Source organism: Trachemys scripta, chromosome 7, assembly GCF_013100865.1.
Source record: "Trachemys scripta elegans isolate TJP31775 chromosome 7, CAS_Tse_1.0, whole genome shotgun sequence".
Classification (NCBI taxonomy): domain Eukaryota; kingdom Metazoa; phylum Chordata; order Testudines; family Emydidae; genus Trachemys; species Trachemys scripta.
In genome coordinates, this window is record NC_048304.1 from 79,294,198 (window position 1) to 79,321,097 (window position 26,900).

Genomic DNA, 26,900 nt, shown 5'->3' on the forward strand with positions numbered 1-26,900 from the left:
GGTTTGGGCCGGGGGAGGGGCGCCTGGGCCGCGCGTGGATCTGGTCTGGGCTGTCTCAGTTGGGTTCGGCCCATAGCATTGTTTGGGCCAGCAGAGGGGCGCCCCAGCCGCAGCAGGTTGGGGGCCAGGCTAGGTTGGGGCCGGGAGAGAGGCGTCCCTTCCCCAGCTGATCCCCAGACAGGTTCCCTGAGCACCTGCATGGCGATAAATAGGCTGCTGCACAGCCACGCAACTTACAGGGAACTTAGATTTAAATGTTCCTGTATTTACACTTGTAAAAGTTACTGTAAAACTGTACATCTTGTTGCTCTATTTTCAGTGTGTGGTCAAACTGGTCTTGAATGAACAAGTTATCTTGCTTGGTCTTATTAAGACACAAATCTTGATAGCCTGGTGAAGAATGAATGGCCATCTCACTCAGCAGGATAAAGATTCTACATTAGTCCACTTTTTACAACATTTTTTGTATGTGAGTCTCAGAAACTTGCTACCCCAACAGTTTTTAGACAAGGAAACAACAAAAAGCAATATTAATATGTAGGGCTGTCGATTAATCGCAGTTAACTCAAGCGACTAACTCAGAAAAACTAATAGTGATTAATCACAGTTTTAATTACACGGTTAAACAATAAAATACCAATTGAAATTTATAAAATATTTTTGAATGTTTTTCTACATTTTCAAATATATTGATTTCTATTGCGACACAGAATACAAAGTGTACACTGCTCACTTTATATTTTTATTACAAATATTTGCACTATAAAATGATAAACAAAAATAGTATTTTTCAGTTCACCTCATAAAAGTACTGTAGTGCAATCTCTATCATGAAAGTGCAATTTACAAATGTCGATTTTTGTTGTTACATAACTACATTCAAAAACAAAACACCACAAAACTTTACAGCCTACAAGTCCACTCAGTCCTACTTCTTGTTCAGCCAATCACTAAGACAAACAACTTTGTTTACATTTATGGGAGATAATGCTGCTCGCTTCTTGTTTACAATGTCACCAGAAAGTCAGAACAGGCGTTCGCATGGGAGCCAGCATTCCAAAGCATTTACATGGCAGATATGCTAAACATTTGTATGCCCCTTCATGCTTCGGCCACCATTCCAGAGGAGATGCTTCCATACCGATGACGCTCATTAAAAAAATAATGCATTAATTAAATTTGCGACTGAACTCTTTGGGGAAGAATTGTATGTCCCCTGCTCCATGGTTTTACCTGCATTCTGCCATATACTTCATATTATAGTAGTCTTGGATGATGATTCAGCACGTTGTTTGTTTTAAGAACACTTTCACTGCAGATATGACAAAATGCAAAGAAGGTACCAATATGAGATTTCTAAAGATAGCTACAAGCACTCGACCCAAGGTTTAAGAATCTGAAGTGCTTTCCAAAATCTGAGAAGGATGAGGTGTGGAGCAAAGCTTTCAGAAGTCTTAAAAGAACAACACTCCGATGTGGAAACTACAGAACCCGAATCACCAAAAAAGAAAATCAACCTTCCCTTAAAACCAACCTTCCCTTAAAATCATTCAGAGACTGAAACTGGTACAGAACGCAGTGTCTCGCTTTATTGGGTAGGCCACATTGCTGGGAGCATTTGACACTAGTGCTCCAGAAACTGCATTGGCTGTCCACTGGTCTCTGCACAAAGTTTAAGGTGCTGGTTATCACCTACAAAAGCCCTAAATGGCGTAGAACCTGGCTAACTGAGAAATGACCTCTCCCCATGCCACACCTCCACAGCTGTGGTCAGCAGAGGTACCTGAGCTAAAATCCCCTTCATTATTAAAAAAGAGGGGATTAATGGTATGGCTACTTCCACCTTTTCATGTTCTCTGTATGTATAAATATCTTCTTTCTGTGTGTTCCATTCTATGCATCCGACGAAGTGGACTGTAGCCCACGAAAGCTTATGCTCAAATAAATTTGTTAGTCTCTAAGGTGCCACAAGTACTCCTGTTCTTTTTAAGGCATTCTGTGTAAGAGGTCTGAGGCTCTGGAACTGCTCCAACCCTTGGTTGGAAACAGCCTGAATTTGATGACCTTCTGGGCATGCTGCAAAAACATGTTTCATAGGGCTTTTGACAAGGGTAAGATTTCTGGAATGATGAAGGGGTGGAAAAGGAGCTTTTCTGTAGGGGACAGGCTGGCAGAGTTTCTTCTGAACAATTATTTTAATGATGTTACTGTTTTGTTGTATTATGTAGTTGGGGTGCCTACAGCCTTATATAGGTGTGTTTTTATTATATTCAAATTAAAATGAATAAGTAGAATAAATTCAGTTTTAATTCCCTTTGTATTTGGCCCTAACTTGAGTTCATGCTACTCCCAATCCATTATCTTCTGCAAATTTAATCAGCACACTGTTAACTCCCTCTTCCAGATCACATAAAACTAAATCTAATACTGACCCTTGTGTCACCACACTAGATACTTCCTCCACAATTGAGTACATTGTCTATTTCAGTAGTCTTTGTTTGTCATCCATTAGCCAGCCAGAATTACTAAACTTCAGATATTAGACCTATTGTGTTCCCTTCACCCACTAATTTTGTAATTTTATCAAAGCAGCAATGAAGTTTGGCATGATTTGTTCTTCAAAATTCTAGTTTGCTTATGCTCATACTTTTAATTCTGTTTGGTTGTTTTGCACATTTTTTCCTCAAAATTTATGTCATTATTTAACTAGGAATTTAGTTCTTGATCCTACAAACAATTACATGACAATAGGAAATGTATGCTACATTAGAATTATTTATGAGCAAAGTTGCTCCAAATAATCCCCTTCCCCTACTTCACGTCAGCTTTCACAAAACTTCCATTTTAGAAACAAGAAAGCCAACAACTTCATGGATTAGCAGTAACTATAGGAATGGGGACTGAGAGTTACAAAACCTCAACAATTTGAAAGCCACATGTCAAAATCTCAGCAGGCCCTCATACAGCACAAAATCAGAGAGCGTTTCAGATATAGTTACCGCAATATAACAGTAACTGGTTGGAAACAAGCACAACTATAAACAGCAGGCCATTGTTATTAGAGCTGAGCAGTTCTAAGGGAAAATCAATTGTACTTCTGACTAACACTTTGTTATCCCAAAGAATGCTTCCTTCTTTAGAGCACATAACAGTATAGTGTCGACTAAAAAGAAAATGTGGTTATTGATTAAAACACCATCACTAGTCTCAACACCAAAATCATGAATAAAATGTCCAACGTTCAGCCTGATGGTATTATTAAACTGATGCATAATTATTATAGGGTGTGACCCAAGTTTTAAAAAAAAAACAACCAAAAAAAACCTGTGCATGAACATTTACGCATATGTTTTTGAAAATCTGGGTGTATATTTACAACACAGTTTTTTTCCCCAATTGCATTTTGTTGTTTTAACAACCTATTTTCAAAAGGCCTACTTAGAAAAGTTGAACTATGGAAGACATGCTCTATCATAATACCACTTAGGCACAAATGGAATTCAACCTAGTGCTTCAAAATACACACACACACACACACACCCCCACCAGGAAATACAAATAATACAAACACACACATTTCTCAAATTACCTTGCATAAAAATCTCCTGAACCTTTTGTTCCTTTACCCAGACTTTTACTTCCTCGTGAAGCTGTGGGTTGTCCCTGAGAACTGGGTTTAGACTGTCTACGTCGTCCTAAAGTAGAAATTTAAAAAAAGAACCATTTTATGTTTATTCATAACATTTATGATGTTTATCTTTCTAAACAAATTCCAAAGTACAATTTGAAACAAGACTGTAAAATGTATTGGTTCAATACAAATCCAGAGGTTATTTTTAAAATAATCTCATACGTGCAAGCTGTATTTGATAGTAGTAAGAGTGATTTCATGAGGAAAAAAGTACACCGGATCCCATACATGGTCAGACTTACAAGCTATTAATAGGATCACACTTTCATAAATGAGGCCTTCCCTATAACCTAACGTTACCCTATAAAGAGTTCAGTGTTTATAAGAACACGGTAACATTTGTTTCAACAAAGTGGCGTTAAAATCAGAAGCCTGAAATGTCCAATTCATATTTTTTATACACAGCAAGAGAGAATTTAAATATTTATACCAACAAATGCATGTGTATATGTAAGAAAAGAAAACTACTATTGCTAGTTTTTAATACTACACAGAACCTGGTAAACCGTCTTGACTGAAATAAGACATATTTCAGTTTTGGTTCTAACTCTCATGAACAAAGATTTTATTTTAAAACAAATTCTCTTTCCAATGTACATCTTTGAGTTAATCAGAAAGTATCTAGAAAATTAAATAAATCCATTTTTGGTGGCATTGTCCTCACAAAAAGGCAGATCTAGACACAAATTAACATTTTTTTCTGTACTTAGAAACATGGCTTATTCAGTCATGGGATCTACTACAACCTGTTGATTCACCTCTGGGCTCTGATATTTTTCTCTCTCTCTTTCAAAGCACAATTACTACTCCTGAATTTGAAATCAGTGGCAGGAGCCCTAGAGTAACTGGGAGGAACAGCAGCCGTAGTGTGGCTCTTTGAAAAGTACATGGGCACATCTTGGAAACAGTGGACAGAAGGTACATGTAGTTGTGTGAGGAGGCCCTCACAGAGAGAGAAAATAATTAGAGAGATCCCCAGCACATAGGTTATAAAATATTTTAACAATAACTGCCCTTTTCCTTTTAGTGTCTGCTTGTTACCATTTAAAAGTGTTTGCCTTCAAAAGTGTTATCCTTAGAATGGGAGAAGGGATGTGTGAAGAATCTAATTAGAGGTCCAAAAGATTACACAGATTTTCAGTTTTTTAAGTCTGTCTCCCACCCACAGTACTGCATAGGCTTCAACTCTTACACCTCTACCCCCACACACAGCTTACTCCACTTGATATCTTATTATACATCTCCAATTCATTAAACATGAGATCACAGCAACAAAAAGCAAAGACAATATGTGAAACCTATATAAGAAACCACTTATCGCCTAAGAGATCTCCCAAAATATCTCAAAATGTATTAAGCCACAAAAATAAAGTATACCTTGAGAAAAATATCCTGAAAACTAGGGTTTTGACTGTACATACTTTCTGTTATGGCCTTCTCGTATTTATATAAAATAACCACACGAAAAGATACCCTTTTTAAACAGAAAAGAGTACATTTGAACAAGTTTATTCAGATTTGTCACCCTTTAATAAAGACTGCCCTGCATACTGTCCTATAATCATTTAATATAGAAAGTTATTCTCTACACAGCATTGATTATTATACACACACACACAATTAAAATAATTGGTCAATGGTCAATAAAAATCACTGTCAAGGCGAAATTCTAATATGAGAATTTAAGCTCAGTATGTCAGGAAATTCAAAATAATGGTTCCCACAACCACATAACTCTACCCCCTTATGCATGTGTTGTACTTTTGTATATTCAGTTAAATGTATATGCCAAGTGGCTGAATTATGTTTTTTGTAGTCCACGTTACCTTTGAATTTCCTGATTTTTTTTGCATTCACTCGGTCATACATTCAAATGTAATAATGTGTTTTGGAGCAGAATACATTAGTGCTTCATTGTGCCCTACAAGAAAGGCTGGTAGAGAGCACAAGAAGAAAGCCATCAGACCTGCAACTTCCTCAATTCCTTTTTAAGATGGCATTGCAGGCGGTGCAGTTGGTCTGGAATTATCTGGTTTTACTTCTTAGCAATGTACTTTCCTAAAGAAAAAAAATATAATCCCATTTACCCTATAAAGGTACTTCCTGTGATTGGTCAAGACAGCACAGATCCTGGATTCTTACTTCCTTCTTAGCTAGACTGATGACCAAACTGTAGAATATTCATGATCTCTATAGTTCTTCTCTGCCAATTTCCACAGTTTGAGTTCTTCTGTTCTGAAAGAAAATGTGTTAGTCTTGTTACCTCCCAATCCAAGATTAGTCTTCCCTCAGTCCTGGAACCCAAGATTCCTCTGAGTGGATGTCTGTGCTGGCTTGCCACTGTCACAAAAAGCAAATTATCATGTAAATGGGATTATAATTTGCCCTTCTGAGTTGACTATAGCAAAGTCTCTGCATTCTTAATACAGTAGCAGCATCTCATACAAGAGGAGGACTAGACTAAATACTGGCAAGAGAAAGTGCCCCAGGGCCACAGAAAGGAAGGACGGGAATGGAGAAGTCGTATTCCCGTGCTTACTATCTTTCCAGAAGACAGCTGCATAAAGTAGCATGGCCATAAGCAACCTGTGAATGAAGAACTCCCAGGTCATTTAAGGCTTTACAGAGCTCATCTGCGGTTACCATCTCCACCCCACCAAGATGTGGACACAGCTCTAGTGGAGTGGTTTTCTTCCTACCTGAGCAAAAATTATTTGACTTATCTATTTGCCTCTTGGATTCAGATTCTGACCCCCTGTGTGATGAGACACTGCAAAGCTTTTAGGACTTTCCTGGAATTTTTGAACAATGCAAGGGAGTCCATTTTCCTAAAAGAGCTTAAGTAAATGTTCCAAAGTTCTTCTGAGAACGTGAGTATACCTATGCCATAGTCTCTCCTTTCTTACGATGTGGTGGAGCAGGCTGGAATTGTGAGCTATACTGCCATAATCCCATTTTAACCAGGCCCCCTCCTGCTTCTCCCAGTAGCGGGAGTGGAAAGGTCAGGCACAGTAAGACTACAGGATCACAGAGTATGTTTGAGTGCTGAGACAGACAGCACAAGAAACAAACAAACAGTTTCTTTGTCCAAGAAAGCATTTTCAGGCTCCAAATACACAATGAGGCATCCAAGATAGTTGATGGGGAAGCTACAGATTACTTGTCCTACTTCAGATATCTTTTGAGTCAGGAATCAAACTTAGGAACTTGAAGGTGACACAAAGAGACAAAGAATCAAATTGTGGGGAGGGCCCACAAAACAGCAATATTCTTCCAAGCTCCACCCACAAACCAAATTCTGTCCACCTGAGATACCAAAATGTGATTCTTCAGATTGTTCAAAATATAATGCAGGGCTCCATATCCTTAGTGGACCCTTGAGCTTGACTCCCCAGTGGGTCTCCGATGCCCTGCTTCTTTCCTCCTTGATTTGGGAGACAGGAGAAAGGATATTAGGTGGAAGTGGTGATACTCACCCAACTGCCAGATACTTGTGGCACCAAAATAAGATGTCATGTACAGTAGATTAAAGATAATCAAAACTTTTGTTAAATCTTTCCTCCCACACACAAAACAGTGACTTTGTATAAACAGAGATTTTCATGAAGACGTTTCCATTTGTCAGAAGACAGGATACTGGGCTAGTTGAATCATTGGTTGGACCCAGAATGGCCAGTCTTATGACATTTGAATTAACACCTCATTGAAATTCAACAAGGGCTAGAGTAAGGGCTAGAGACTGATTTTGTTTTAAAATGAAAACTGCAACTCTGGAGCTTAGAGCAAATGGAGGAGTAGTATATATCCATATCACTGCCCAATTTGAGCCCCGCTTTGAGGGCTTTAAAACTCTCCAATTACTGTCAATTCTTCCTGTCTGACCAAGGAGGAGGGAAGATCCCATTGTCTGTGACACAAAAGACTCAGTAATGGAAAAACAGCCAAAGCTAAAATGTACTCTATAATATCATAAGCACCTGAAAATGTGGATTTAGAAGGTGCCTTCCTCAAATCACAACGTTGCAACACGATGTTTAATGCATGAACGACATTTTCTTTATAACATTAAGAACTCATTTCAGCTGCAGTATTTCACCAAAAAAAAAAAAAAAAAAAAAAGACTCAGTAGATTTTGCAGTCCTCACAGAGGTCAGCACCACATTAGTCCTTGCCATCTGTGGTTTAATTAACTACAGCTTCCTCTTACTGCTTAGAGATTTTCAGATGATTTAAGACATGAATTAAATAAAAAATGGTGTGTAACACACTTGAAAAATATGTTTACAATGTTATATTCACCAAGTGCTACACAGGAAAACAAGCATTTCCTAAATATTAACTTCTACATATTCATGTGATACTGGGGTCTCATCTGAATTCAGCAGTCAGCGAGCCAAATTCAACTCTGGTGTTAATTTACGTGAAGAGATGAATTTGTCCCACTGACTCCAAGTATAGTCGGAGTACAGACATATCAAGTATTTCAGAAGCTTGTAGTTTCAGTCTGTGTTGATCAGATAAAAATTAGGGCTGTCGATTAATTGCAGTTAACGCACACGATTAACTAAAAAAAATTAATCATGATTAAAAAAATTAATTGTGATTAATCACTGTTTTAATTGCACTGTTAAACAGAATACCAATTGAAATTTATTAAATATTTTGGATGTTTTTCTACATTTTCATATATATTGTATTCTATGTTATAATTGAAATCGAAGTGTATATTATTTTTTATTACAAATATTTGCACTGTAAAAATTATAAAAGAAATAATATTTTTCAATTAACCTCATACAACTACTGTAGTGCAATCTCTTTGTCATGGAAGTGCAACTTACTAATGTAGATCTTTTTGTTATATAAACTGCACTCAAAATCAAAACAATGTAAAACTTCAGAGCCTACAAGTCCACTCAGTCCTACTTCTTGTTCAGCCAATCGCTAAGACAAACAAGTTTGTTTACATTTACAGGAAATAATGCTGCCCTCTTCTAATTTACAATGTCACCAGAAAGTGAGAATAGGCATTTGCATGGCACTTTTGTAGCCAGTATTGTAATGTATTTACGTGCCAGATATGCTAAATATTTGTATGCCCCTTTGTGCTTCGGCCAACATTCCAGAGGACATGCTTCCATGCTGATGACACTTGTTAAAAAAAATAATGCGTTAATTAAATTTGCGACTGAACTCCTTGGGGGAGAATTGTGTGTCCCCTGCTTTGTTTTACACGCATTCTGCCATATATTTCATGTTATAGCAGTCTCGGATGATAACCCAGCACGTTGTACATTTTAATATTCACTGCAGATTTGACAAAATGCAAAGAAGGTACCAACATGAGATTTCTAAAGATAGATACAGCACTCGACCCAAGGTTTAAGAATCTGAAGTGCCTTCCAAAATCTGAGAGGGACGAGGTGTGGCACATGCTTTCAGAAGTCTTAAAAGAGCAACACTCCGATGCGGAAACTACAGAACCCGAACCACCAAAAAAGATCAACCTTCTGCTGGTGGCATCTCACTCTGATGATGAAAGTGAACATGAATCGGTCCACACTGCTTTGGACCGTCATACAGCAGAACCTGTCATCAGCATGGACGCATGTCCTCTGGAATTGTGGCTGAAGCATAAAGGGACATATGAATCTTTAGCATATCTGGCACGTAAATATCTTGTGATGCCGGCTACGAAAGTGCCATGCGAATGCCTGTTCTCGCTTTCAGGTGACATTGTTAACAAGAAGCAGGCAGCAAATATAAACAAACTTGTTTGTCTGAGCGACTGGCTGAACAAGAAGTAGGACTGAGTGGACTTGCAGGCTCTAAAATGTTTTATTTTTGAATTCAGGTTTTTTTGTACATAATTCTACATTTGTAAGTTCAACTTTCATGATAAAGAGATTGCACTACAGTACTTGTATTAGGTGAATTGAAAAATACTATTTTTTTTTTTTAACAGTGCAAGTACTTGTAATCAAAAATAAATATAAAGTGAGCACTGTACACTTTGTATTCTGCGTTGTAATTGAAATCAATATATTTGAAAATGTAGAAAACATCCGAAAATATTTAAATACATGGTATTTTATTATTGTTTTACAGTGCGATTAATTGTAATTAATTTTTTTAATCGCTTGAAAGCCCTAATAAAAATTCTTTGCATGTCAGAAATATTTTCTATCCAATGTTCTCTACATCACATACCACCACTTACAAAAACAACTATCAACATTACACTTCACATTATTCAGTTTACACAACTAACTTACAGTGTTTAGTTTTACATGGTATTATTATCTGTATCCCTTATACATATGCATTACCTCAAGACACACAATGACAACAAAGGGTTTCTGAAGGAACACTATATAGTTTTAACACAAGTTTAATAATAAACAATTATCTATATTATACATTTTTTTCCCCTCAAACCCTGACAGAGGTGTTTTCTTGCTATCTCAATGTCTGGAGTAGGTAAACACCCAGATAAAAATTAGCTGACTTAAGATCATTTGGGTAGAATCAGTTATTTATTTGCACAGGAATCATTTTAAAGAACCTACAAGGGCTATAACTGCATCCTTAGATAAAGATGCCTGTCCAAACTGTCAAAGCTGTCTTCAGTCTCAGGAACTTATTGGATTTAAAGCTCTTTCTAGATTTTCAGAGAGCAATGGCAATAACAAGTGTCATCTTTAATATTCAGATTGCTGAAAGCTTGCATCCTTCTCCTCTTGGATGCAAATTTTGTCATCAAATATAACGACAGTAGGATTAGACACCAAGACATTTTTAGCAGTGGGCCCTCCTACAGAAAAATCAAAATGACCTCCTTCCACACTCCAAATTTCTATTTAGCCCTCAGCCTTTTCAGAAGATAAACTCCTTCTTTCCCTACTGCCCCTTGTTCCTTTTCTCTTTGCTGGCTGGATGCTCCCCATCATCATCTTTTTTGATGGTTTTAACCTCTTGTGGAGACAGAGAAAGGTGTTGTGTTTTTTTTTTAATTGATATTATATGCACCTCAGTATACATGCTTGGTATTATCTCGCCTGATCGCATGGAATTAAATCAAAGGAGGCTGTTGGGTGATTGGGGGAACAAATGGGAAATGAAACAAATGAAAGAGATAAGGTAACACCAGAAAAAATAACAAAGGTCCTCAAGGAAACAATGGGGGAACTTAATTGGGGGAATGACCACGTGGCTACTATGCTAGCAACCTCTTCTTCTTCTCAGGCCTGAGCCTAGGATCAAAGGGTATACTAAACCTAGAGAGGAAAGGGGGGTAAGAACAGGAAGCAGCAGCTGGAAAACAGTCTCAAAGAGACATTAAAAGAAGGTAATAGGAGCTATCTGTATCTCGCAGATCAGGAGTAGAGTAGTCTGGACTGAGTGGAACTTACCCAAAACTTGCAAGGAAAGAATTCATTTTAGCTAAGACCCAGATGAATATAGGCTTTTTGTTGTTTTATGCTTTTTCTCTGCTTGCTATGCACCTCTGGGTGAATAAATAATATTTTATTTTAAAGAAGCTTTTTATTAAGTAATTTTTTAAAATTAATTAATGGAGATATCCTATCTCCTAGAACAGAAAGGGACCTTGAAAGTTCATGGAGTCCAGCCCCCTGCCTTCACTAGCAGGACCAAGTACTGATTTTGCCCCAGATCCCTAAGTGGCCCCCTCAAGGATTGAACTCACAACTCTGGGCTTAACAGGCCAATGCTCAAACCACTGAGATATCCCTCCCTCCAATCACTTTAAACAGCTTTAAACACTTTAAACAGCTGGTGGTCACAGACTCTTTAGGGAAAAGGGCTTACAGGTGCCATAACCAGTTGTGCCCATTGTGTTATCATGTTTGATGAACAGGGGGCCGTAGCACAGAGATCCAATCCAAGAGTGGCAGGATTGTGTGGTTCTACCCAGAGAGGTGTGAAGGTAGTGAAACCTATCACCAGAGGATGCACTCAAGAAGAACTAATGGGTCCAAAACACAGCTCACCCTGGAACTATGAGACCCCTCCTCCTGACTAAAGCAAGACTGAGAGGCTATCCTGGATAGAAACAAACTTTTTAAAAGTTCCTCACAGAAAGTATGACCATAAAAAGTATTTAAAGGCTTAGTCTTGACTAGGAGAAGTGCTCACACTTAGGCGGGGCTTAATTAATAAATGTTAGCTAAACTCAATCTAAACTTGATCTTTTTCCTACTGTAAAGTGCATAATACCTCAGCTCCATTTTAGCTTAGCAGGAGCCTAGACTACAACTAAAACATTTAAATCGTGCTACAGGGCATTATACTGCATTTATGCTAGGAAAAAGGTCGAGTTTATGTTGGATTTAGCTGGCACATGATACCTAAGCCTGATCTAAGCTTGACCACTTTTCCCTAGTTGAGACAAAGTAAAAGCATAAACAGGAAACAGAGCTCTGAGGGCATAAAGGGAAGGTACAAAGAATTAGGTTCAGGCTTCAGGTGGAAAAGAAGTGCCTAACCAAGGGTCTGATCAGGTATGCAGCTTAAAGTTGATCACTAAAAATGACAATCAAAAGAAAGCACAGAGATACTCCCTTCTGACCAGTACTATGTGCAGAGGCTTGAACCTAAAAGAGTATAAATGAATAGGCCTTCTTGCTGAAAATCATGATTCCAAGTACGGGAGCAGGGAATAACTAATGACTTTATGGAGAGAGGTATCAGAATCATACTCTAGAAAGGGCTAAATTGTTTTATACCCATGGTCTGTGGTATAAATTTACAACTATATGCTATCATCAAATAAAATTAAAGTTGATATAAATGAGAAGTTTGCATAAAGATCAAGAGTCTAAGTATAAACTAAATTTTCCATTATTTGTTTAGTACCTTATTCAGTAACAGTGGAAAAAGAGGCTCACCGTCACAATCACCATTATTTAATATAATAATATATGGAGATATTCCTATCTCATAGAACTGGAAGGGACCCTAAAAGGTCATTGAGTCCAGTCCAACCCAGCGCCTTCACTAGCAGGACCAAGTACTGATTTTGCCCCACACCCCTAAGTGGTCCCCTCAAGGATTGAATGCACAACCCTAGGTTTAGCAGGCAAATGCTCAAACCACTGAGCTATTCCCCCCCTTATAGCTCTGCTCCTGCATGTCTTGTCTCCTTCCTTCCCTCTCTGCATTTCCTTATCTGAAGAAACTTCCAATTTCCATAACCATTGGCTTCATTCCCACTCCCTTCCCCCTTCCATCTGCTAGGATGATCAGTATTGACACCCCCCAGGTTACGCCAACCCGAAGTACGCAAATCCGCACTTACGGTGTAATGGTCCGGTATACGTTTCTGACTTATGCAAAAAAAAATGGTTACCTACCTTTTCGTAACTGTTGTTCTTTTTCACATTTTCAAGCTTTTCTTCACAACTGTAAGGGCTAGAACTGTTGTTCTTCGAGATGGCCATACCACATTAGGTGTACGCGCGCCGCGTGCACAAGCATCGGAAACTTTTCCCTTAGCGGCACCCCGCGGGCTGGCAGGGGCCCCGCCTGAGTGGTGCCACTGCGCCGTGCATATATATACCCCCACTGGATCAACCCCCTCCAGTTCCTTCTTGCCAGCGACTCCAACAGAGGGGTAGGAGGGCAGGTGGTGGAATGGACGTGAACAACACATCTCGAAGAATAACAGTTATGAAAAGGTAGGTAACCGTTTTTTCTTCAAGTGCTTGTTCACGTCCATTCCACATTAGGTGAATCACAAGCTTACCTTCGGAGGAGGGTAGGAGTTACAGAACAATTGATCGGAGGACTGCCCTGCCAACCCCCGCGTCCTCTTGGGCCTGCTGGTTGACCACATAGTGGGTCGTAAAGGTATGCACCGACCACCAGGTGGCTGCTCTGCAAATCTCCTGGACTGGGACCTGTGCCAGGAAAGCCGCTGAAGCTGCTTGCGTCCTGGTTGAGTGGGTCGTGACCGCTGGGACCGGAACACCTGCAAGGTCATAACATGCCTGAATGCAGTCTGTAATCCAGGAGGAGATCCGCTGCGCCAACACTGGGAGGCCTCTCATCCTTTACACCATGGCCACAAACAGCTGCATGGATTTACGAAAGGGCTTGGTGCGCTCCAAGTAGAATGCCAACGCTCGACGGACATCCCCGTGTGCAGGCTGCGGTGACTCGGGTCCGCATGGGGTTTGGGAAAAAACACCAGCAGAGAAATGTCCGGGCCCAGATGGAATTGGGAGGAACTTGGGGTGTGGGCAGAGCTGCACCTTGTCTTTATGAAACACTGTATATGGCGGCTCCGAGTGCCCTCAGCTCAGATACCCTTCTGGCTGAGGTAATGGACACCAGGAATGCCACCTTCCAGGAAAGGTGGAGGAGGGAGCAGGTGGCAAGTGGCTCGAACGGGGGCCCCATGAGCTTAGAAAGGATTAAGTTGAGATTCCATGGAGGGACTCTGAGGCATGAGTAAGGAAACACCCTCTCCAGTCCTTTAAGGAACTGCCCCACCGTTGATTGGGAGAACACCGAGCCCCCTGAAAGCCCCAGGTGGAAGGCAGAGATGGCCGCCAGATGCACCCTGATTGAGGACGGGGCCAGCCCCTGCTGCTTGAGGTGCAGTAGGTACTCTAGAATGGTAGGCACCGGAGCCTGGCGTGGCTGAACCTGTTGGGGCACACACCAGCATGAGAACCTCTTCCACTTGGCCAAGTAAGTCGCCCTGGTGGAGGGCTTCCTACTACCAAGTAGAACCTGCTGCACAGGGAGGGAGCACTGGCTCTCCAAAGCATTCAGCCACAGAGCTTCCACGCCGTCAGATGCAGTGATTGCAGGTTGGGGTGGAGGAGCCACCCTCTGTCCCGCGTGATGAGGTCCCCGTGTAGGGACTTCCACCGACAGCTCCAGGAGTGTGGTGAACCAGTGCTGCCGGGGCGATGAGGATAACCGCTGCTCCATCCCTGTGCACCTTGAGCAGGACCTTGTGCACCAGAGGAAGCGGGGGGGGAGGCATATTTCAATTCCCCTCCCCATGGGATCGCGAACGCGTCTGCTATTGAGCCCAGGCTGGAACGAGCAGAACTGCGGGCACTGGGCGTTGCCCCTGGCGGCAAACAGGTCTACCCAGGGAAACCCCCACTTGCAGAAGAGCGAATACATGACGTCCACTCTGAGCATCCACTTGTGCATGCGGTGATCCGCCAGTTCGTTCCGCACCCCCGGGAGATGTGACGCCTCAAGGTGAATGGCGTGGGCTATGCAAAAGTTCCAGAGGCGGAGAGCCTCGTGGCAGAGTGGCGAGGAGCGGGCTCTGCCCTGCTTGTTTATGTAAAACATGGCGGTTGTGTTGTCTGTCAGAACTGTCACACTGTGACAACTCAAAGTGGCGTGAAAGGTCTGGAAGGCTAAACGAACCGCCCTGAGCTCCGCTCCGGACCACAAGACCTGAGTCCTGAGGTCTCCTAGGTGAGCACCCCATCTGAAGTCTGACGCGTCCATCACAAGCATCAGGTCCGGCTGTTGTGCAGCAAAGGGGATGCCTTCGCAAACCACGGTCTGGGACAGCCACCCCTGTAGGGAGTCTAACACGTCCCCGGGGGCTGTCACTACCAAGTCCAGGGGGCCCCTGCCTGGGCGGTATACATGGGCGAGCCAAGCCTGCAGTGTCCTGAGTTTCAGTCTGGCATGCTTGACCACGTGTGCATGCTGCCATGTGGTCCAGCAGCCTCAGGCAGCATCTGGGGCGTAGTGGGAAACTGGCACAGGGAGTTCACTGCTTGCTGGATGGCCAGGAATCATGATACTGGGAAGCTCGCCTTTGCCTGTACCACATCTAGGACCGCCCCTATGAATTCCATTCTCTGCGTTGGAATGAGGGTGGACTTGGGGATGTTGACCAGGGGCCCCAACATGCGGAATAGTCTCAGGGCCACTTGCACATGGGACCGAACCTCCTCTTTGGACTGGCCCGCAAGGAGCCAGTCTTCGAGGTATGGGTAAACTCGAACCCTCTGCCTCCGTAAGAAGGCTGCCACTACCGCCATGCATGTTGTGAACACCCGTGGGGCCGCAGCTAGGCCAAACAGGAGAAGCATGAACTGGTAATGTTCTTGGTTCACAGTGAAGCACAGGAATCAGCGATGCACCGAGTGGATGGTGATATGAAAGTACGCGTCCTTCATGTTGAGGGACGTGTACCAGTTCCCCGAATCCAGGGAAGGGATGATGGTGCCCAGAGAAACCATGCGGAACCGGGCCTTGACCAGGAACTTGTTGAGCCCTCGCAGGTCCAGAATGGGTCGAAGGCCTCCTTTGGCCTTGGGAATGAGGAAGTAGAACCCTTTCCCTCTTCGGTCCTTTGGTACCAACTCTACTGCCCCCCGCCTCTAGAAGCATGTGAACCTCCTTTTCCAGGAGGTGCTCGTGAGAAGGGTCCCTGAAGAGGGACGGGGAAGGGGACTGGGGGTAGGCAGGGAGGAGAACTGCAGCCTGTAACCGCTTCACACCGTGCGTAACACCCAGCAGTCTGACATAATACTGGACCACGCACAGGAGAAGTGGGACGGGTGGTCCAGGAAGCAAAGGGATGGATCCAGCAATTGGTCCAGTATGCTGTCCTTGAGCGCACCTTCAAAAGCCTGGTTTAGGGCCAGGCTGAGACTTATGCTGGCCTTGGCTCTGGCCTGGCCTATTGGAGTTATTATTATTATTACGCCGCCTCCTGTTATCCCCATTTCATCTGCGGTAGGGCTCCTGCCTAGGATGAGGTTGGTAACGATGCTGAGGAGGAGGCTGCAGTGTGAAGAGCTTTCTCTGGGTTGCCGGGGTGTGCATACCCAGTGACTTGAGTGTGGCCCTCGAGTCCTTGAGGCTATGCAGCTTTGCGTCCGTCTGGTCTCTCGCTCAGCAAAGGTGCAGGCAGTCCGGATGACGTGGTTTCCCGCACAGAGGAGAGTCGGTGCGGGGACCGGTGCACTGAGTAGCTAACCCTGGAGGGAGCCCCTTGCCACTGGTGGTAGGCCCAGGGGGTCCAGAAGGGCCAGTGTCCCGGCGGTCCCCACTGGGGTTGCCACCCACCCTGGTGATCTCTGCCGTCCGGTGCAGGTAACTGTATCAGTCTGAGTCAGCGCCGGACTCTGGTGAGGCCAAGTGCAAAGGCCACGGCGGTGCCATCGACCTGTGCTGGCGGGAGATCCGGGGGATGGATAGGGGTCCCTGTCAAATGTTTCTCATACCGTGGTCGGGGGTTCTGATGTATGCCTTCCCGCCAGTGCCATTGATTCAGAGAGGCCTCGTGAAGATAAAACAGGACAGGATGAAGGTTATCCTAATAGCTTCAGCATGGCCTCACCAGCACAGGTTTGGCACGCTGCTGGAGCTTTTGGTAGCTGCCCTCTAGCTAGATCTGCTGTCCCAGAACCACAGCAGCCTTCTGCACCCAAACCTGGTGGTGCCATACTTGACAGCATGGCTAAACACGGATGAACAGGAATGCTCAGCCTTTCCTTGGATAGCAAGTGATAGCGGTTTCGTCTCTTCTGACTTCAAGCCTTGGAGCCTGAATAGTTTGTTTATAGTAGGTTGTTTATAGTAGTTTGTTAAAGTTAAAATAGTTTGTTTATAGTAGTTTGTGTTAAGTAGTTGTTAAGTGTAATTAAGAGGTTAGAGTCCCATTGGGGACTTCGCCCAAGGTGGGACATGACCCGGTGTCCAGGGTTTAAGCCCTGCTCGGATTGCAACTGGCTTATGCCTGTTAGTGACCCCAAAAGCAGCTGCCTCAAGTGCTTGTGGGAATCACATGTGAAGGACAAGTGTCATATCTGTAAAAACTTTTGATCCAGGACCCAGACAGAATGCAATATTCATTTGAGAACTCTACCCCTAGTACCTCGGCCTCAGTGCCTAGTGCACCCCATGCACGGGCTCCCCCTGGCACCGCTCTCCATTGCTGGTACCCAAAAAGAAGACCAAGAAACATAGCTTCCTGCCATGGGCCAAGAAAGGCCATGCGGTATCAGGGAAAGAACCCAGTTTAGGCCACCCGTCCACACCAGAGCCACATGGATGTGCCTCCCCAGTCAGGGCCCTTAGTCCCCCAAAGGATCCACCGTCGACTAAGGAGTGGTAGGGGACCCAGACTTGTGGCGGGATCGACACCTTTCCAGGCTCTCCCGGTGCCTAAAGAGCAGAGGCCTCTACCAGCGCTGCCGGCACCACATGTGCCACAGGAAGCGACAAAGTCTCCCTACAAGGGCAAGCCAGCTGCCAAGATCCCCCAGAAGGGAGTTGAGTGCCACCGATCTCCTGAGCCGAAGCAGTGCTTTCCAACTCCATGCTGCAGATCTCCAGCTTCGCTGCCCAGATCCTTATAGCATGGGATATAGACGTAACAATTAAGATTAATCCAAGCAGCAACTTACAATCTTTTTACAGTCTAAATATTAAAACACATCCTTACAAGTCTAACACCTATCTTGAACAATACTGACATACAGGTGAGCTAGTCTCGTTTCCAGCTATGAATTTGTCAGTACTCAGCAGCTGCCTACAACCTTGGCAAGAGCTGGCACCTGGACTACCAGTGTCAGACACATCCCGGGGAAAGGAGAATGAGTACTTTGGAAGAAGTTAGCACTCATCAACGTACGGGTGAACCAGATACGCAAGTCTGGGCCAGGCAGTGTACACCTAAAACCTTGGAGAATCTCACTAGTAGCTACTGGGGTAGTTTGACATTTGAGGATAATGTGAACATCCTAATAAGTCCCCCATTCCTGTTAAGGTAACCTGTCCTTTTTGTTCAAAATTTTCCTGAATAAGGATAAGAGTAAGAAGTTCCATGATAGTTTGTGGATGACTTTCAATAGGAAAAAAATGCAAAATATCTGGTTTTGATTTTTAAGATGGATGGAAAGCAGAGTACCTTAACCTTACCCTGAGCAGCTTGGCAAAGTCTTTTAGTCTGTTCTAAGGACTTACCCATACAAGTGTCTGTCACTATACCGGAGAACGACAAATTTCCCTTCAGAGAGATTTACACACAATATTCATACTAATTCTTTTTAATCTGTGCAAAATGAATGAGAGCTGAAGTAAGTTTAAAACACTCTCCCAACTTCCATATCCCCTCCCCCCCATTTTATCTCCTCCCTCATTCTGACTAACCTTTCATTCACTCTTGCCTCCTTCTCCAATAAATCACTGTCCCTCCTCATTCATTCCACACCTTACACATTCATTATTGTTTCATCTATATTCTCTCCTGCTTTTTGCTTTTCATTTTCCCTCCCCCCCCCCCCCCCCCCAGCCTCTGTTTGTCAGTAGATGGATCACTTAATGATTAGCTGTTCTGTTCATTCCCCCTCTGGGGCACTGAGCATCGGCCACTGTCGGAAGACAGGATACTGAGCTAGATGGACCTTTGGTCTGACCCAGTATGGCAGTTCTTATGTTCAGATCTCTTCTCCCCAGCCAAGGTAGAATCCATCATTCCAAAAGTAAATAGACTATATTCAAGGAGTTGCCATAGTTACTCAGTGTTAAATCTAGAATGTTTCTGGCACTTTAGTAGCACCCAGTTCTTTTAATTACAATGTATATAATTTTTTTAATCTTCAGATGCTTGTCAGTGATTTCTTGATAAAAGGTATTTTCTAGTGTTATATCATGTCCCATAGTTGCCCAATACTTTGAGAACACTCAAGTGTTAATTTATCATAATTACTGTGCAACAAGTTTCCAAATCTCTACAAAGTTAAGATTATTTGGGTGTCCTAAGCGCGTATTTCCATATTTCAACACTTAACTTTAACCATGCCTCTGAATTTTCCTGGGTTTATACTACTTATTTTGGGGGCAACTGGGACAATATCCATCCTTAGAAAATAATTTATTCTGAACTAAATATGACCCACGGCTTTGCCATTCAAGTAGGAGTGAGGGTGGGTGACTGAGTTTTGCTGGGAGATGGCAGTCTCTCTCAGGAGCTGGACCAGAACACTGAGGAGCAAGTCAATTGAGACAGTGGCCATCTTTACTAAGGACAGTCTTTGTCCTCATTCCCACTGATAACAATAAGATACAGCAGTCATTTTGAAAGACCCTAATTGTTCATTGAATTAGCTGGAAAATATTTTCAACCTTTACTGAAGGAGAAACATTATTAAAGAACAGAAAGAAAAATATTCCATGAAACTTAAAATGTCCTTTAAATTGTAGTTTCTGCACAAGATTTCAATTATGTCTAATAGTATAGGAAATCTGAACAGTCTGCACTATTCTGAAATTGAGATAATTAGGAATAAAAAAGTCTGACACCAGGTGTTAAATTTCTTTAAAGGCCTATTTCAATTAATTAATTTTAACTCATAAGCTACATCTGTACTTCCATAATTACATTGTTGTAAAGAACAGTGTAGTTTAAAAAAAAAAAGTTAAAGAGAGTTACTACTGCTGAAACAGATCGACAATCACTACTCATTTAAAGTAAAATATGTGAGCGCCACATAATACACACAGTATTTGGATTGTGTTATACTGTACATAGTAAAGTCTCAACACCTCTCCCCCACAACTTTCTAAACTGGCAGCTCCCAAAACTTTATTGGTTCATGTACCACCTTTTAAAAAACCGTTGAAAAGTGAATGGATGAAACATCAAGCTTACATACCACAGTTTGGGAACAACTGCTGTGTAAACATTAATTCTGTGTTTAAATAACTGACAAGTTCTCAAGTAGGGAAAACAGAATACTGATCACAAGACAGAGCACTCCTTGCATTTCCTAACACATGCACAAGAGTGAAGGACTAAAGAAGAAGAGATTGCTAAACAAACAGGCTAGAGTTGTGAAAATCTCTCTCCAGCCCATCACATAGTCATGTTGGGCAAGATGAAGGGGAATAAAGAGAGGGGGAAGAAAAAAGCAGTGAGCCAAAAGCTAATCACAGCATAATGTCCTAACTATGTGTTGCAATATTTTTTCCACACCATCTACCATTCTGGAGGTCACTGCTGGGTTGGGCTGAAGTTTTGAAACATGAGGTTCCCTTTAGTGATTAGCAGCAGCTGAAGTTCCCAGTTAAACTACCTCCATTGCATTCAAAGCACCTTTGGCAACTTGCTCTCTCAGCAGAGAGCCTTTTTTCTCTCCCCTGCTTTTTTGTACTAAAATCCTTATTTCAGAAAATTGGAGGGGGGGCCACTCTGGGACCCTGCAACTACAAAAATCTGTGTGTTGACTCACGGTGAGAGCCCTCTCTCAGTGCCACCACTTTCCATTCCCCAAACTCTCAGACCACAAAACTACAGTCGTGGTCTGTGTATGTGGCAGAAGCTTCTAATATCTTGAGAGAACTTTTGGTTCCCTGTATTTGGAACTGGAAGTATGCAATCAGGCAGCAACAGAGACCAAAAAAAAAAAAAAAAAAAAAAAAAAAGCACAAATACAGTACAGTACTGTATTAAATGTAAACTGCTAAAAAGTAAAGCGAAAGCAGCATTTTTCTTCTGCATAGTAAAGTTTCAAAGCTGTATTAAGTCAATGTTTAGTGGTAAACTTTAAAAACAACAAAGAACAACCATAACATTTTATTCAGAGTTACGAACAGTTCAGAGTTACAAACAACCTCCATTCCTGAAGTGTTTGTAAAGGACAGTTACCTGTTCCGTAACTGGCGTTCTTCGAGATGCGTTGCTCATGTCTATTCCACAGTAGGTGTGCGTACTCGTCACATGCACCGGTGCTGGAAGTTTTTCCCTTAGCAGTACCCATAGGGTGAATGCTGCTGTGACCCCCTGGAGTGGCAACTCTATAGTGTGCTATAAGGGGAGCCGTGCACTCCCCCAACCCTCAGTGCCTTCTTGACAGACCAACTCCAACAGAGGGGAAGGAGGGGGGGGATGTGGAATAGACACGAGCAACACATCTCGAAGAACACCAGTTATGGAACAGGTAACTGTCCTTTCTTCTTCGAGTGCTTGCTCATGTGTATTCCACAGTAGGTGATTGCAAGCTATGTCTGATGGAGGTGGGTTGGAGTTCACAGATTCCCTGAAGCACAGCCCTACCAAAACCAGTGTCATCCCTGGAGTGGGAGACAATAGCATAGTGCGACGTGAACGTGTGTACTGAGGCCCAGGTAATGGCTCTACAGATGTCCTGGATAAGGACATGGGCCACAAAGGCAGCAGATGAGGCCAGGGCCCTTGTCGAGTGCGCCCCCACGATAGGTGGTGAGGGAACCCCTGCTAGGTCGTAGCATGTGTGGATGCACAATGTAATCCACCGGGAAAGCCTCTGAGTGGAGATTGGTTGACCCCTCATGCGCTTGGCTGAAGCAACAAAGAGTTCCGAGGACCTGCGGAACGGCTTAGTCTGATCCAGATAGAATGCAAGCGCCCTTCGCACATCGAGCGTATGGAGGCTGCGTTCCTCGTTAGAGGCATGAGGTTTGGGGCAGAGGACAGGCAGGAAGATGTCCTGGCCCATGTGAAAGGCAGAGACCCCCTTAGGGAGGAATGCAGGGTGTGGGCGGAGCTGCACTTTGTCCTTGTGAAAGACTGTGGGGGGGGGGGTGTCCCAGGTCAGGGCCCTGAGCACCGAGACCCGCCGGGCTGACGTGATAGCCACGAGAAAGGCTATCTTCCATGAAAGGTGAGACCATGAGCATGTGGCCAGGGGTTTGAACGGGGGCCCCATGAGATGGGATAACACCAAGTTTAGATCCCACTGAGGAACCGGGGTTCTAGCATAAGGAAAGGACCGGTCAAGTCCTTTGAGGAAACGCCCGGTCATGGCGTGGGAGCGGGGCAGCCATTGGGGAAGTACCCTGCTCGCCCGCCCACCTGGAGAACCGGGACCACTTCGCTAGGTAGGCTTGGCACGTGGATGGCTTCCAACTTTCTAGGAGGACACGCCTGACCCCTTCGGAACACTTTGCCTCCTCCGCATCTAGCCATTGAGCAGCCACGCTGTCAAATGGAGAGTGGCCAGGTTGGAGAAGATGGCCCTGGTCCTGGGAGAGTAGGTCCAGGCAGAGCGGCAACGGCTGTGGAGGGTCCACCAGCAAGCCCAGGAGGGTCCCGTACCAATGTTGCTGGGACCAGGCTGGGGTGATCAGGAGGACGTGTGTCTTGTCCGTTTTTGCTTTCTCCAGGACCTTGCCGATGAGAGGAAACAGGGGAAAGGCATAAAGGAGTTGACCCAACCATGACAGAAGGAAGGCATCTGAGATTGCGTTCCTCTCCACCACCCCCCTCTGGAACAGAAGCTGGGGCAATGGCGGTTCTGTCGGGTCACAAACAGGTCTACTTGGGGAGTGCCCCACGCTTGGAAGAGCTGGTGAGTGACCTCCGAGTGGAGTGACCATTCGTGTTTGGAGGAGAAAACCTTGCTCAAGCAATCGGCCCGTGTGTTGTTGACGCCTGGCAGGTGGAAAGTCTTCAGGGAGATGTCGTGGGCTATACAGAACTCCCAGAGGCTGAGGGCTTCCCGGCAGAGGGCCGAGGACCTCGTCCCACCTTGCCTGTTGATGTAAAACATTGCGGCGGTCCATGAGAACTCTGACCACCTTGCCGCGTAGCTGTGAGCTGAACGCCGCACAGGCTAAGTGTATCGCCCTGAGTTCCCTGATGTTTATGTGAAGGGACAGCTCCACAGCTGACCACATTCCTTGGGTCTGTGAGTTCCCTATGTGGGCCCCCAAGCCCAAGTCAGATGTGTCGGACACTAGGTCTAGTGACGGGGTCGGGTCCCAGAAGGGAATTCCCTGGAGCATATTGGCCAGGCAGGACCACCATTATAGCGTGGCGAGCACCGGCGCTGGAACCGATAGGACCTTGTCCAGTTTGTCCCGGGCCTGGGAGAACTCTGAGGCCAGCCAGAGTTGGAGGGGCCTCATCCGAAGTCTGGCGTGGCGGACCACATACGTGCCCGCCGCCATGTGGCCTAGGAGCGGCAAGCATGCCCTGGCAGTGGTGGCGGGGAACTCTGTGACCAAGGCTATAAGCCCCTTCAGAGTCTGAAACCTGCCCAGGGGGAGGGAAGCTGTGGCCTTGGAGGCATCCAGGAGCGTGCCTCTGAATTCTATGTGTGCACTGGAACCAATGTTGACTTGGTCTCATTCACTAAGAGGCCTAGGTTGGCACACGTAGCCAAGAGCATGTCCACGTGGTTCTGTACCTGGGGCCGCGAGCTGCTCTAGAGTAGCCAGTCGTCGAGGTAGGGAAATATCTGTACCCCTCGGTATCTGAGGTAGGCCGCTACTACTGCCATACACTTTGTGAACACCCTGGGTACGGTGGACAGGCCAAATGGGAGGACCGTAAATTGGTAGTGGTCCTGTCCCACTAGGAAACAGAGGAAGTGTCTGTGCCCCTCAAATATATGGACACGGAAGTATGCGTCCTGAAGGTCCGGGGCCGAATACCAATTGCCAGGGTCCAGAGAGGGTATGATACATGACAGAGAGACCATGCAGAACCGGCATTTCACCATGAACCGATTGAGGTCTCGCAAATCTAGGATGGGCCTGAGCTCCCCTTTTGCCTTGGGGATCAGGAAGTAACAGGAGTAAAACCCTTTCCCCCGGAACTCCAACGGAACCTTTTCCACAGCTCCCAAGCTGAGGAGCCAACCCACTTCCTGCTGTAGCAGGGGTAGATGCGATGGGTCCCCCCTGCCGTCCAAGGGAGGGGGGTGGGAGGATGGGGATGAGACAAATTGTAGTGTGTAATCCTGGGAAATGGTGTTGAGGACCCATTGGTCCGACGTTATTCGGGACCATTCCACAAGGAATGCAGACAAGTGGTTGCTGAAGGCAAACTTTATGGGTAGGAGGGTCCTCTCAGGGGCCACCCGGGTACCCTCCTGCAATCAGTCAAAACCACCTCTTGCCCTGCTGCTTGCCCCTGGAGGGCCCAGGCTGTGAGGCAGAGTGAGACTGCCTCTAAAGTCGCCTCTTTTGGGTTTTGGACCTCTTGTAGGCGGGTTCATATCTCAGCTGGGGTGCCGGGATAGAGGTTTGCGGCTTAGGTTTTCCCTTGGGCGGAACGTAGAGCCCGAGGGTTTGAAGGGTAGTACGTGAGTCCTTCATGCCATGGAGCCACACATCTGTTCTGTGAACAGTTCCTTGCCATCAAAGGGAAGATCCTGCATCACAGATTGTGCCTCTGCGGAGAGCCCTGACAGCAGAAGCCACGATGCCCTTTGCATAGAAACGGCCGAGGCCACGAACTGAGCAGCCATGTCAGCTGCATCCAACGCCGCCTGCAGAGCAGCCTTTGCGGCGGCGGTGGTGCCCTCCTCCACCAGCGCCTTAAAATTCTTCCTTTCGCGCTCCGGAAGGAAGGGCTCAAATTTTGGCAGCGACCCCCACAAGTTAAACTCATAGCGACTGAGGAGGGCCTGGTGTTTGGCCACCCGGAGCTGGAAGCTGGCTGACTAATAAAGCTTCCTGCCAAACGAGTCCAGTCTTTTAGAGTCTTTATTTTTAGGTGTGGGTCCTGGTTGACCCGGTCTTTTTCTATGATTGATGGACTCCACTACCAGGGAGTGGCAGGCCGGGTGGGTATAGAGGTGGGCATGAAATATTTGCGCTCTGCCTTTTTCGATATCGACGCAAAGGAGGCCGGCATTCGCCAGAGGGCACTGGAGATGTTAGCCACCCCTCTGTGCAGCGGGAGGGCCACTCTGCCCGGTACCGAGGACGAGAGCACATTGAACAGCGAGTCCGAGGGTCCCTCCATCTCCTCAGCTTGGAGTTGGAGACTGGATACTATTTGCTTCAGTAGCTCCTGATGAGCCCTGAAGTCCTCTTGGAGTGTGGAGGGATGTGGGGCTGCAATCTTATCATCCGGTGTGGGAGAAGGGGCCGGTACGGGGCTCTGCATGTCGACCGGTGCCACGGGATCCGCCCCTTGGTCGGACTCCTCATGTGGTGCCAATGAACCATGACCCGCCGATCTATCCCTCGGAGGTCCAGATAGCGTGGCTGATGGAACCTCCGATGCCCCTGCTATCGACCACGGGCCTGGCTGGGCGTGCACAGGGGGCCAAGGGGTCCACTGGCACCACTGGCCTTGCCATGGGGGCCCTTGCCATTGACTCTGCTGCGGCACCAGCGGCACCAGCTGGTCGGGTTGGCCTGGCTCGGTCGTAGGGGGCCGCGTGTGGGTCGAGGTCAGGGTTACCAATGACCTATTGGTACTGTTGGAGCGGTACAAGTGGTGGTACCAAGAACGACGTCTGCCACGGGACCAGGACTTCGACGTCGAGGAACGGTGCTGCCTCAAGCTGCTGCTCCTCGAGATGCTGCGATGCCTGGATCCGCGGTGACGCGGAGCTGGCAATCCCTGCCAGGAGTCATGGGCACAGTGCCTCGAGGCGAGAGAGCTGGAGCGTGACTGGCGACTGTTTCCGTGTCAGGAGTAGCTTCGGTAGCTCCGCTGAGAATGGGAGTGTCTAAGGCGTCTGTGCCTGTCCCACTGATACTCTCTACTTGGTGTGGAGCGGTGCCTGGAGCTCCGCTCTGACGGCACCCAACCAGACAACCTGATGGGTGACGAAAGCGGAGGCTGGAAACTGTGTCCTGACAGGACACTGAGCGGCGAGCGGGCCAGAGAGCGATCCCCTGACTGGGATCTGTGTCGGGTCAGCGTCGACTGTCAAGAGCCCAGCGGTGGCTTGCCTCTAGAACGGGGGCCAGTGGTGCCCTGGGCACCTGCAGAGTCATAATGTCCTTGGCTGCCTGCAGGGCCTCCAGCATCAAAGGCATCTGCACATCCGGAGAGGCCTGAGTCTATGCAACCGGACTGCTCTGCTCGACCTGAGTCGGAGCTCTAGAGCCCAGGGGGGAACTGGGGCTGCCTGACGCGGGTCCAGCCTCACCCTGTTTTCTCTCGACGCTTCTGAGAAGACGGAACCTTTCTCTGCTTCTTCGACGGGGAGTGGTGCCGGTCACCGGAAGGTGCCGGGAGATTGCCGCGCACCAAAGACGAAGTACCCAGTGCCAATTCCGCTCGGCCTACTGGGGTTGGAGCCAGTGCCGACTCCATGAGAAGAGCCTGAAGTCCAATGTCTCTCTTTTTTGTCCTGGGTTTAAAGGACCTGCAGATCTTACAGCGGTCGCAGATGTGAGATTCGCCCAGGCAGCGGAGACAGTCGGTGTGTGGGTCACTTCTGGGCATTGAACGCCTGCGAGACTC

The 26,900-nt window shown here is 45.6% G+C and overlaps 1 protein-coding gene across 6 annotated transcripts in view; it reads right to left on the bottom strand.

Moving 5' to 3' along the window:
- The window catches only part of JMJD1C (jumonji domain containing 1C), a 349,289-nt gene that overhangs the window by 77,299 nt on the left and 245,090 nt on the right, over positions 1–26,900 (bottom strand). For 5 of the 6 annotated variants that reach the window (XR_004646490.1, XM_034776021.1, XM_034776020.1 and 2 more), the window contains one exon: positions 3,590–3,695. Coding sequence is in view for 5 of the 6 variants with exons in the window: in XM_034776021.1 (XP_034631912.1) it covers positions 3,590–3,695 (106 nt within the window). In the remaining variant the exon portion in view is untranslated. Of the gene's footprint in view, positions 1–3,589; positions 3,696–5,778; positions 5,927–26,900 lie in introns of all 6 variants that reach the window. The other variant, XM_034776024.1, reaches the window with a different exon arrangement.